This window comes from Hermetia illucens, chromosome 6 (assembly GCF_905115235.1).
Source record: "Hermetia illucens chromosome 6, iHerIll2.2.curated.20191125, whole genome shotgun sequence".
Classification (NCBI taxonomy): Eukaryota; Metazoa; Arthropoda; class Insecta; order Diptera; family Stratiomyidae; genus Hermetia; species Hermetia illucens.
In genome coordinates this window covers 45,947,807-45,960,991 of record NC_051854.1, presented here as the reverse complement: position 1 = coordinate 45,960,991, position 13,185 = coordinate 45,947,807, and the positions used below count along the sequence as shown (strand labels likewise).

At 41.6% G+C, this 13,185-nt stretch overlaps 1 protein-coding gene across 1 annotated transcript; it reads right to left on the bottom strand.

Annotated features, from left to right (window-relative positions):
- Positions 1 to 9,670: 9,670 nt before the first annotated feature.
- Positions 9,671 to 12,245, bottom strand: LOC119659878 (probable cleavage and polyadenylation specificity factor subunit 2). Its single transcript, XM_038068197.1, has 6 exons — positions 12,097 to 12,245; positions 11,776 to 12,041; positions 11,048 to 11,705; positions 10,515 to 10,984; positions 10,216 to 10,460; positions 9,671 to 10,132 (listed from the first exon to the last, which is right to left on the bottom strand). Exons 1-6 carry the CDS (start codon positions 12,243 to 12,245, stop codon positions 9,671 to 9,673), a joined length of 2,250 nt encoding a protein of 749 aa, XP_037924125.1.
- Positions 12,246 to 13,185: the final 940 nt, after the last annotated feature.

Sequence of the window (13,185 nt, the reverse complement as noted above, 5' to 3'; positions counted from 1 at the left end):
ACGCTTATATCTCCGTTAGTATTGAGAATTTCGCAAAAAGGAGCTTAATTTGTGATCACTACTACTGGTAGAGGGTCTGAGCTTCAAAATGGTATATTGGTTGTGGGGTCTAGGTGCGGGAAAATTTCTGATTTTTGGAGGAATCTGGGGAAAAACTTTAAACGCTTATATCTCCGTTAATATTGAGAATTTCGCAAAAAGGAGCTTAATTTGTGATCACTCCTACTGGTAGAGGGTCTGAGCTTCAAAATGGTATATTGGTTGTGGGGTCTAGGTGCGGGGAAAATTTCTGATTTTTGGAGGAATCTGGGGAAAAACTTTAAACGCTTATATCTCCGTTAATATTGAGAATTTCGCAAAAAGGAGCTTAATTTGTGATCACTACTAGTGGTAGAGGGTCTGAGCTTCAAAATGGTATATTGGTTGTGGGGTCTAGGTGCGAGGAAAATTTCTGATTTTTGGAGGAATCTGGGGAAAAACTTTAAACGCTTATATCTCCGTTAATATTGAGAATTTCGCAAAAAGGAGCTTAATTTGTGATCACTCCTACTGGTAGAGGGTCTGAGCTTCAAAATGGTATATTGGTTGTGGGGTCTAGGTGCGAGGAAAATTTCTGATTTTTGGAGGAATCTGGGGAAAAACTTTAAACGCTTATATCTCCGTTAATATTGAGAATTTCGCAAAAAGGAGCTTAATTTGTGATCACTACTAGTGGTAGAGGGTCTGAGCTTCAAAGTGGTATATTGGTTGTGGGGTCTAGGTGCGGGGAAAATTTCTGATTTTTGGAGGAATCTGGGGAAAAACTTTAAACGCTTATATCTCCGTTAATATTGAGAATTTCGCAAAAAGGAGCTTAATTTGTGATCACTCCTACTGGTAGAGGGTCTGAGCTTCAAAATGGTATATTGGTTGTGGGGTCTAGGTGCGGGGAAAATTTCTGATTTTTGGAGGAATCTGGGGAAAAACTTTAAACGCTTATATCTCCGTTAATATTGAGAATTTCGCAAAAAGGAGCTTAATTTGTGATCACTACTAGTGGTAGAGGGTCTGAGCTTCAAAATGGTATATTGGTTGTGGGGTCTAGGTGCGAGGAAAATTTCTGATTTTTGGAGGAATCTGGGGAAAAACTTTAAACGCTTATATCTCCGTTAATATTGAGAATTTCGCAAAAAGGAGCTTAATTTGTGATCACTCCTACTGGTAGAGGGTCTGAGCTTCAAAATGGTATATTGGTTGTGGGGTCTAGGTGCGAGGAAAATTTCTGATTTTTGGAGGAATCTGGGGAAAAACTTTAAACGCTTATATCTCCGTTAATATTGAGAATTTCGCAAAAAGGAGCTTAATTTGTGATCACTCCTACTGGTAGAGGGTCTGAGCTTCAAAATGGTATATTGGTTGTGGGGTCTAGGTGCGGGGAAAATTTCTGATTTTTGGAGGAATCTGGGGAAAAACTTTAAACGCTTATATCTCCGTTAATATTGAGAATTTCGCAAAAAAGGAGCTTAATTTGTGATCACTCCTACTGGTAGAGGGTCTGAGCTTCAAAATGGTATATTGGTTGTGGGGTCTAGGTGCGAGGAAAATTTCTGATTTTTGGAGGAATCTGGGGAAAAACTTTAAACGCTTATATCTCCGTTAATATTGAGAATTTCGCAAAAAAGGAGCTTAATTTGTGATCACTACTAGTGGTAGAGGGTCTGAGCTTCAAAATGGTATATTGGTTGTGGGGTCTAGGTGCGAGGAAAATTTCTGATTTTTGGAGGAATCTGGGGAAAAACTTTAAACGCTTATATCTCCGTTAATATTGAGAATTTCGCAAAAAAGGAGCTTAATTTGTGATCACTCCTACTGGTAGAGGGTCTGAGCTTCAAAATGGTATATTGGTTGTGGGGTCTAGGTGCGAGGAAAATTTCTGATTTTTGGAGGAGTCTGGGGAAAAACTTTAAACGCTTATATCTCCGTTAATATTGAGAATTTCGCAAAAAGAGCTTAATTTGTGATCACTACTAGTGGTAGAGGGTCTGAGCTTCAAAATGGTATATTGGTTGTGGGGTCTAGGTGCGAGGAAAATTTCTGATTTTTGGAGGAATCTGGGGAAAAACTTTAAACGCTTATATCTCCGTTAATATTGAGAATTTCGCAAAAAAGAGCTTAATTTGTGATCACTCCTACTGGTAGAGGGTCTGAGCTTCAAAATGGTATATTGGTTGTGGGGTCTAGGTGCGAGGAAAATTTCTGATTTTTGGAGGAATCTGGGGAAAAATCTTTAAACGCTTATGTCTCCGTTAATATTGAGAATTTCGCAAAAAGGAGCTTAATTTGTGATCACTACTAGTGGTAGAGGGTCTGAGCTTCAAAATGGTATATTGGTTGTGGGGTCTAGGTGCGAGGAAAATTTCTGATTTTTGGAGGAATCTGGGGAAAAACTTTAAACGCTTATATCTCCGTTAATATTGAGAATTTCGCAAAAAAGAGCTTAATTTGTGATCACTACTAGTGGTAGAGGGTCTGAACTTCAAAATGGTATATTGGTTGTGGGGTCTAGGTGCGAGGAAAATTTCTGATTTTTGGAGGAATCTGGGGAAAAACTTTAAACGCTTATATCTTCGTTAATATTGAGAATTTCGCAAAAAGGAACTTAATTTGTGATCACTACTACTGGTAGAGGGTCTGAGCTTCAAAATGGTATATAGTTTGTGGGGTCTAGGTGCGAGGAAAATTTCTGATTTTTGGAGGAATCTGAGGAAAAACTTTAAACGCTTATATCTCCGTTAATATTGAGAATTTCGCAAAAAAGGAGCTTAATTTGTGATCACTACTAGTGGTAGAGGGTCTGAGCTTCAAAATGGTATATAGGTTGTGGGGTCTAGGTGCGAGGAAAATTTCTGATTTTTGGAGGAATCTGGGGAAAATCTTTAAACGCTTATATCTCCGTTAATATTGAGAATTTCGCAAAAAGGAGCTTAATTTGTGATCACTACTAGTGGTAGAGGGTCTGAGCTTCAAAGTGGTATATTGGTTGTGGGGTCTAGGTGCGGGGAAAATTTCTGATTTTTGGAGGAATCTGGGGAAAAACTTTAAACGCTTATATCTCCGTTAATATTGAGAATTTCGCAAAAAGGAGCTTAATTTGTGATCACTCCTACTGGTAGAGGGTCTGAGCTTCAAAATGGTATATTGGTTGTGGGGTCTAGGTGCGGGGAAAATTTCTGATTTTTGGAGGAATCTGGGGAAAAACTTTAAACGCTTATATCTCCGTTAATATTGAGAATTTCGCAAAAAAGAGCTTAATTTGTGATCACTACTAGTGGTAGAGGGTCTGAGCTTCAAAATGGTATATTGGTTGTGGGGTCTAGGTGCGAGGAAAATTTCTGATTTTTGGAGGAATCTGGGGAAAAACTTTAAACGCTTATATCTTCGTTAATATTGAGAATTTCGCAAAAAGGAGCTTAATTTGTGATCACTACTAGTGGTAGAGGGTCTGAGCTTCAAAGTGGTATATTGGTTGTGGGGTCTAGGTGCGAGGAAAATTTCTGATTTTTGGAGGAATCTGGGGAAAAACTTTAAACGCTTATATCTCCGTTAATATTGAGAATTTCGCAAAAAGGAGCTTAATTTGTGATCACTACTACTGGTAGAGGGTCTGTGCTTCAAAATGGTATATTGGTTGTGGGGTCTAGGTGCGAGGAAAATTTCTGATTTTTGGAGGAATCTGGGGAAAAACTTTAAACGCTTATATCTCCGTTAATATTGAGAATTTCGCAAAAAAGAGCTTAATTTGTGATCACTCCTACTGGTAGAGGGTCTGAGCTTCAAAATGGTATATAGGTTGTGGGGTCTAGGTGCGAGGAAAATTTCTGATTTTTGGAGGAATCTGGGGAAAATCTTTAAACGCTTATATCTCCGTTAATATTGAGAATTTCGCAAAAAGGAGCTTAATTTGTGATCACTACTAGTGGTAGAGGGTCTGAGCTTCAAAGTGGTATATTGGTTGTGGGGTCTAGGTGCGGGGAAAATTTCTGATTTTTGGAGGAATCTGGGGAAAAACTTTAAACGCTTATATCTCCGTTAATATTGAGAATTTCGCAAAAAGGAGCTTAATTTGTGATCACTCCTACTGGTAGAGGGTCTGAGCTTCAAAATGGTATATTGGTTGTGGGGTCTAGGTGCGGGGAAAATTTCTGATTTTTGGAGGAATCTGGGGAAAAACTTTAAACGCTTATATCTCCGTTAATATTGAGAATTTCGCAAAAAGGAGCTTAATTTGTGATCACTACTAGTGGTAGAGGGTCTGAGCTTCAAAATGGTATATTGGTTGTGGGGTCTAGGTGCGAGGAAAATTTCTGATTTTTGGAGGAATCTGGGGAAAAACTTTAAACGCTTATATCTCCGTTAATATTGAGAATTTCGCAAAAAAGAGCTTAATTTGTGATCACTCCTACTGGTAGAGGGTCTGAGCTTCAAAATGGTATATTGGTTGTGGGGTCTAGGTGCGAGGAAAATTTCTGATTTTTGGAGGAATCTGGGGAAAAACTTTAAACGCTTATATCTCCGTTAATATTGAGAATTTCGCAAAAAGGAGCTTAATTTGTGATCACTCCTACTGGTAGAGGGTCTGAGCTTCAAAATGGTATATTGGTTGTGGGGTCTAGGTGCGAGGAAAATTTCTGATTTTTGGAGGAATCTGGGGAAAAACTTTAAACGCTTATATCTCCGTTAATATTGAGAACTTCGCAAAAAAGAGCTTAATTTGTGATCACTACTAGTGGTAGAGGGTCTGAGCTTCAAAATGGTATATTGGTTGTGGGGTCTAGGTGCGAGGAAAATTTCTGATTTTTGGAGGAATCTGGGGAAAAACTTTAAACGCTTATATCTCCGTTAATATTGAGAATTTCGCAAAAAAGAGCTTAATTTGTGATCACTCCTACTGGTAGAGGGTCTGAGCTTCAAAATGGTATATTGGTTGTGGGGTCTAGGTGCGAGGAAAATTTCTGATTTTTGGAGGAATCTGGGGAAAAACTTTAAACGCTTATATCTCCGTTAATATTGAGAATTTCGCAAAAAGGAGCTTAATTTGTGATCACTCCTACTGGTAGAGGGTCTGAGCTTCAAAATGGTATATTGGTTGTGGGGTCTAGGTGCGAGGAAAATTTCTGATTTTTGGAGGAATCTGGGGAAAAACTTTAAACGCTTATATCTCCGTTAATATTGAGAACTTCGCAAAAAAGAGCTTAATTTGTGATCACTACTAGTGGTAGAGGGTCTGAGCTTCAAAATGGTATATTGGTTGTGGGGTCTAGGTGCGAGGAAAATTTCTGATTTTTGGAGGAATCTGGGGAAAAACTTTAAACGCTTATATCTCCGTTAATATTGAGAATTTCGCAAAAAAGAGCTTAATTTGTGATCACTACTAGTGGTAGAGGGTCTGAGCTTCAAAATGGTATATTGGTTGTGGGGTCTAGGTGCGAGGAAAATTTCTGATTTTTGGAGGAATCTGGGGAAAAACTTTAAACGCTTATATCTCCGTTAATATTGAGAATTTCGCAAAAAGGAGCTTAATTTGTGATCACTACTACTGGTAGAGGGTCTGAGCTTCAAAATGGTATATAGGTTGTGGGGTCTAGGTGCGAGGAAAATTTCTGATTTTTGGAGGAATCTGGGGAAAAACTTTAAACGCTTATATCTCCGTTAATATTGAGAATTTCGCAAAAAGGAGCTTAATTTGTGATCACTACTACTGGTAGAGGGTCTGAGCTTCAAAATGGTATATAGGTTGTGGGGTCTAGGTGCGAGGAAAATTTCTGATTTTTGGAGGAATCTGGGGAAAAACTTTAAACGCTTATATCTCCGTTAATATTGAGAATTTCGCAAAAAGGAGCTTAATTTGTGATCACTACTACTGGTAGAGGGTCTGAGCTTCAAAATGGTATATTGGTTGTGGGGTCTAGGTGCGAGGAAAATTTCTGATTTTTGGAGGAATCTGGGGAAAAACTTTAAACGCTTATATCTCCGTTAATATTGAGAATTTCGCAAAAAAGAGCTTAATTTGTGATCACTACTAGTGGTAGAGGGTCTGAGCTTCAAAATGGTATATAGGTTGTGGGGTCTAGGTGCGAGGAAAATTTCTGATTTTTGGAGGAATCTGGGGAAAATCTTTAAACGCTTATATCTCCGTTAATATTGAGAATTTCGCAAAAAGGAGCTTAATTTGTGATCACTACTACTGGTAGAGGGTCTGAGCTTCAAAATGGTATATTGGTTGTGGGGTCTAGGTGCGAGGAAAATTTCTGATTTTTGGAGGAATCTGGGGAAAAACTTTAAACGCTTGTCTCGGCAAAAACGAGCTCTATCGAGATCGATTTACTTTCCCCTGGTAAAATTGAAACCATAACGGGTCACTTTCTCTAGGGCCAGGCTAAAGAGGACGCATGATTGAACATGCCCTTGTCGTAGACCGTTGTTGATGTCGAATGGTCTTGAGAGTGATCCTGCTGCTTTTATCTGGCCTCCCACATTGGTCAGGATCAGTCTTATCAATTTCGTTGGAATACCGAATTCTCTCATGGCCGTATAAAATTTCACCCTGGCTATGCTATCATAGGCGGCTTTAAAGTCGATGATGTGCATATTCGAACAGTTTTTCCATCGCTTGCCGCACAGAGAAAATCTGATATGTTGCTGGTTTACCTGGAGTGAACCCTCTTTGGTATGAGCCAATGATATTCTTGGCGTATGGGGCTATCCGGCCTAGCAAGATAGCGGAGAATATCTTATAGATGGTACTCAGCAGCGTGATACCTCTGTAATTGCTGCACTGCGTGATATCCCCCTTTTTATGCATGAGATAGATAATGCCTCGTTGCCAGTCGTCAGGCATTGATTCGCGTCCCACACTTTGAGCATCATTTGATGAACTGCTTGGTTAGTTGGTCGCCTCCATATTTAACCAATTCGGTTGTAATTCCATCGTCTCCTGGCGACATAGTTTTTAAGCCGGTGGATTGCACGGACTGTTTCTTCTATCCTTGGTGATGGCAGCATTTGTCCGTCGTCTTCAGTTGGCGGGACCTCATACTCGCCGATATTTTGGTTGTTGAGCAGTTCATCAAAATACTCAACCCATCGCTCCAATATGCCCATCCTGTCGGAAATCTGATTTCCCTCTTTGTCTCGGCAGGATAAGCATCGAGGTGTGTAAGGCTTCATCCTGCTGACTTGTTGGTACAACTTGCGCGCCTGGTGCGGTGGCTCCCTGTGTTTTTCGAGTTCACAGACCTGCTTGTTCTCCCAGACTTCCTTTTTCCGTCTGTGAAGTCGCTTGTCCACTCGACGGAGTTGGTGATAAGCCTCCGTGCGTACCCGCGTCCTTTGAGGATGCAACATTACTCGGTATGCAGCATTCTTCCGTTCCGTAGCTAGTTTAAATTCATCGTCAAACCAGCGGTTCCGACTCTTTTTGCGGCTGGGGACAAGTATGTTTGTGGCCGTAGGTGGTTGTGAAGATCATTTGTTGATACTTCATCACCAGGATCTCTGTTGACTGCGGTTATTGCGGCATCCATTTCTCCCTTATAAGTGCTACGGAGTGCTCTGCTGTGAGTGGCTTCAGTATTAACTCTCACCTGGTTATCAGAGGGGATGTTGTTATTCGGGCTCGGAGCACCATGCCAACGAGATAGTGATCCGAGTCTATTTTAGCCACCCTATGTTCTGACATCCCGGTATCCGGATAGCTGAGTAGTTACAGCGCAAGGCTATCGTACGGAAGGTCGCGGTTCAAATCTCACTGATGGCAGTGGAATTTGTATCGTGATTTGACGTCGGATACCAGTCGACTCAGCTGTGAATGAGTACCTAAGACAAATCAGGGTAATAATCTCGGGCGAGCGCAATGCTGACCACATTGCCTCCTAGTGTACCGTTACGGTCTTGAATGAAGTGCTCTAACACACTTCAAGGCCCTGATCCAACATGGATTGTTGCGCCAACGATTATTATTATTATTATATTATGTTCTGACATTCATCAAGGCTGGGAGGTGGCGGTGTTCGATAAACACGTGGTCAATTTGATAAAAAAGTCCCGTCTGTAGGAGCCCACGTTTATTTCCGCGCAAACCAGGTACTTCCAAAAACCATTTCATGTGACACTGCTAATTGAATAATCCGCAGTCCGTTATCATTTGTATTTTGGTGTAAGCTATGGGAGCCAATGTATCGCCTGAATACGGGCTCCGTCCCTACTTGGCTGTTAAAATCCCCAAGTATGATTTTAATATCATATCTGGGACAGGTTTCGAGGGTTCGTTCTACTGTCTCGTAGAAGATATCCTTCTCCGACTCTGCAGTCTCCTCTGTAGGGGCAGAAACGTTTATGTGGCTTATATTTCTAAAATCACCTTGCAAACGCAAAGTGCACAGTGGTTCGCTTATGTTTCCAGAGGCGATAAAAGCAGGTTTCATTTTTTGGCTGACTAATAAGCCTACTCCGAGCACATGGTTTACTGGTTGGCCACTATAATATATGGTGTAGCGGTTCTTCTCCAGAAAACCGCTCCCTATCCAACGCATCTCCCGCAACGCTTTTACATCAGCCCTATATTGGGACAGGGTATCGGCAGCTCCATCTCTGTACAGGGAGCGCATGTTCCATGACGAAATGGGCAAATCGATATTCCGTTTTCGTTGCCGGATTCGTCGTTGTGTTGTCAGTCCAGCCCGAGGCTTCTTTTCTGGCTTCGTAAGAAGTTGTTTCCGTGTAGAGTTGTCAGCCCTACCCAACCACCAACCTGAAAGACCAGTTGGTACAATTTGTCCCGTTTTTAGACACGGGAGACTTACCTTCATCCTTCTCCGTTTGCAACTTTCCGTTAAAAGGTGGAGGTGGAGATAGGGTTTGGCAGTAGAGCTGTTGATGTTGATTCAGCAGGCGTTTCCCAGGTTTTATCCTCTATCGTGGGTACCAATCCACGTTTCGCCCTGGGGCCTATACTACCCTTTGACTAGGAGTTCGCCGCAGAAGCACAATTGCATACTTATGGAGTCCTTTCAAGAGGTCTGCCCCGTTAAAGGAATGAATAGATAGATAAATAGTTTGTGTAGACTGATCGTTTGTCCAGATGCTATTACACATTACATTCAACAGGGTCCGTGTGGAAAGTATGCAGTGGCAAGCAATTAACAAAAACGGCGGCCTAACATGCTTGTGTACGACTTGGGGTTTCCTCCAGGGCAGAGGCAACTCATCAGACGCTGCTTCATCTTTGCCCTGGAGCAGCGTGACCGAAGTGATTACAAGGTTGTATTCGCTCCCTTTTATTAATTCAAAAACACGTCGTGTGTATAAATTATAACGAACACAAATCCACCTTGTAAATTTTTTTTCTTTTAGGCCTGAGCCGGCCGAGGCTAAACCAAAATTTTGCTTAAGAATCGAGGGATTCCTAAGTCCGCCATCCACTTAATGGCGGACCGGACCAGTTGGAAAGCAACATGCTTTCACGATTGTGGCCCATGGAACCGTAATCCTTGGGTAAGCACCCAAGTTGCTTCCATATGCAATGATAGAACAAATTATTCATTTGATTACAGTTGCTTTTCGCACATTTTATAATTACAAACAAATTTCCTAACAAGTAACACAGCATCAAAGCTCTAGTCTAATTCGCACCTTAAATAATCGCATACTGTTCATATAATAAATCCCTAATCTTATAGTACTCCTCCGAAAGATTCCCCTCAATAGTCACCCGACCGGGATCAACTCTCCTCAGCGCCAGGCTTCCATTATTACACCAAAGGATACCACCCGAAAACTCGGAACTGATGTTGTTCTTCATCAAAACTTGCTTGAAGTCTGACAATTTCAGTTCATTGATTAGAACCGAATCGTGGAGTGGAATGTCGTCAGCGTCCAACGGTTCCAATGTCAGAATCTTCTTATCTTCGTCGCTCATATCGACATCTAGATCGGCGTCTGGATTGTTTGCTTCGATGTTTTTACTACGGACACCGATCACGGCATCAACCCACGCCACTTCAGCATCTTTCGCGCGCTGAAACTGCAGCTGCGAGACGAGGTTCTCAGTCAGTCGTACTTGATAGATGTGCGTTTCAGTTGTTGCGTCGACAACCTAAACACCAAAATGTATAAAACATGAATTGCAACATTTGCAGTTGGTTGAGTGAAGCAATTTTTTCATTCGCAATAATTCACCTCTCCTTTTTGTGGAGTAAAAACTCGAGCTCCAATATTCTGCTGGCAGTGTCGGGCTACTGTTTCCGCAGACTGTTGCAGCCCTCTGACAACGATGACTCGTCGCGGGCGCAGTTGCGAGAGAATTTTAAGCATCGACTCCCCATCCGATCGGCCTTCGAAGTCGATAAACTGAATTTGGGCATTAATTTCGATAAGCTTCCGGCTACTGACACATTTGGTGGGTTTTTCAACTGCCATTACGTCTGGTTAAAAATGTAAGTTATCGACTCCAATTTAGACTTTATTCCATAAATTACCATCGTCTATTTTCTCAATCTTCTCTTTCTTGATGTCCTCAGCCTTCAACTGGTGATTCTCCTTATTGTCCTCCATCATAGCGTCCGGGCCCAAATCCACGATCCGGTAATCGTCCAACTGAATGATTTCTCCGTACTCGTCGCATTTGATTTTTTCCTCTTGGAACGGGAACATCACATACTGCTTCCGACTAGACTTGAAGAAACCTGTGTGAGTCCTGCCGTCAGGACGCACGACGATGTCATGCTTTCCAGTGATCACATTCATTTCCAGTTCGTCGTCCGAATCTGAACTGGCCTCGTCCAGATCGCGTTTTATAATTAGTCGATTGTGCTTCTCCCCCTGCGTACGCAGATATTCTTCGAGCTCTGCTCCCTCCAACTCAACACGCCGACGGATATCTAATTCGATCTTTCTCCCGTCGCCGCCATTGTCGATGAGGTCGCGTGAAAGAGTCCCAGGTGACGTCCTAGTGGGTTTAATTCACCAATTAAGAAGAACCAGATCACCAGGCTGAAAGTATTCTAATTACCTGGATGTAAGGATAATACTATTGTTGGGGTTTCCGGCCCACTGAACAAAGAGCTCCCGCGAAAACCCACATTCCATGTCAGGCACGCTTGCCAGTACAACCTTTGGGCTAGGAATTTTCGCTAGCTCTGCTAAATTGTGGCACAGCTTCATGTGACGGAATTGGAACGGATTGTTTCGGGCACCTTCAAAGCTCTTCATCAGTTTGTCGCTCATCCATTCGATTTGGGACTTCGCAAACTCCACCACGTTGTAGCTCACATTCGTCAGAAGCGCTAGCGAATACGCCATCAACCCGGAATCCTTATTCTTCCACAACTGGTCCAGCATATGCGCTAGTTCGAGAACGCGACCCGCAGTGTCCACAGTTACCAGGACGTTTCCATTGCTTCGCACTGTTTGCAAGATATTAGTCATGAGCTTCTCGTCTCTCGCTCGTCGGCGTGCCTGTTGATACTTGGCGTTCATGCAGTCTGTGATTAGCAACGAAGGCCTTTGCAGCTTCTCCAGCTCGCAGCCATTCAAGTGACGCTCCTTCTTGTGGTTGAAGTCTGTGGCATAGACGATGTCCTCTTCGCCAACTTTAACGATTTTCCAGATTGTGCCTCCGATCATGTGTCCAGCAGGCAGCGGAGTAATAGTTATTCCATACCCTTTACCTGGAAACGCAATCAGTCAAAAATAACCGTTAGTCTCCGATATACTGAAACGTAATGCGACACTGGCTACCTTTCATCGAAACACTTTGGTTGTATTTCAACTGAATAATTTTATCGAAAGCAGCGTCCACATCATCCAGAGAAAACAACTCGAAGTCGTACATGTTGTAATGAGACATATATAAGTCGTACATAAACATTTGGCCCATTTTATAGACTGGTATCGTTGCATAGATTGGACAATTCAGTCCAAGTTTCCCGACAAGATATGGCAGAGCGCCTAAGTGCTGTGGGTCTGGATAGGACAATAGCACCGCATCGATCGTATGCACATGCCTGTAATTAGAAATCTTATCCAAGAATCTTCTATTATAATATAATTCGCATTTACCGTTTCAACTCCTTCATAAAATTGGGATCAAATTTCTCGTCCCAACCGCAGTCTAATAAAATCCTAACCTCGTCCACTTGCAGCATATAACAAGGCGGCGACTCGTCCATTGCTCCTGAGAGCGTATGAACTTTTATAATTGAAGTCATTTTGACTGATATTGTCAGTCGAAACTGAAGAGATAAAATTAAACTATTTGGAACCGCTAATATTCTGAATGCCGACGCTTCGCGCTCTGTCTGACAGTTTTAAGAATCCATTTTGACATACAAATTCTTCTTCTTTTTATACAACCCAATCTAGTTGAAAGTTTTCTGTAATTTCATCATTTTGTTAGTAGTAGAAACTACACAGTTTGAGAGGATCTATAAAGGGGGATTTACAAAGTTCCGCTGAGTTGGTTTCCCCGCTCCACCAATATGCGATGCATTCCCGTCGAATGATGAACACTATTTTTTGTCTACATAAACCCTTCATTATAAAACACTCCAACCATTTTTAGTTGGGTTAATATCGGTAAAATGGACAAAATTCCCTTGAGAGGACTCGAGATATGGCAGAGTTCATTGCCTTGCGCATCGAATCATTGAACCGTAAATTGCAATTATTCCAATTTCCATAATAAATTTATTAGTATCTAGTATCTGTATAGTAGTACAGTAGTACCTCTAGGCGGTGATTTTAATGTCAGGGCCTTGAATATTGAAATATTGGCACAGAATCTATTTAAATGAAAGCACAATTGTTCTACTGTTATTAATTTTATTATTCTTTTCTATTAAGCAAGAAGTGACTAACCAACTTGAAAAAGGTCTATCGAAGACTGTACTTATAGAACAAAAACTAGCAGATATGTAACTATATGTACCACAAGCATTTATCTAACTCATTTTACATGCACACTTGTATAAACAGTAAAAGAATGAGTTCCGGACTTTATCTCTTTTCAAATAAAAAGGTTTATTAGGGTACAGTAATAAAAGTGTGTCCGGATAGCTCAGTGGTTAGAGCACTAGGCTGTCATACGGAAGGTCGCGGTTCAAATCTCACTGGTGGCAGTGGAATTTGCATCGTGATTTGACGTCGGAT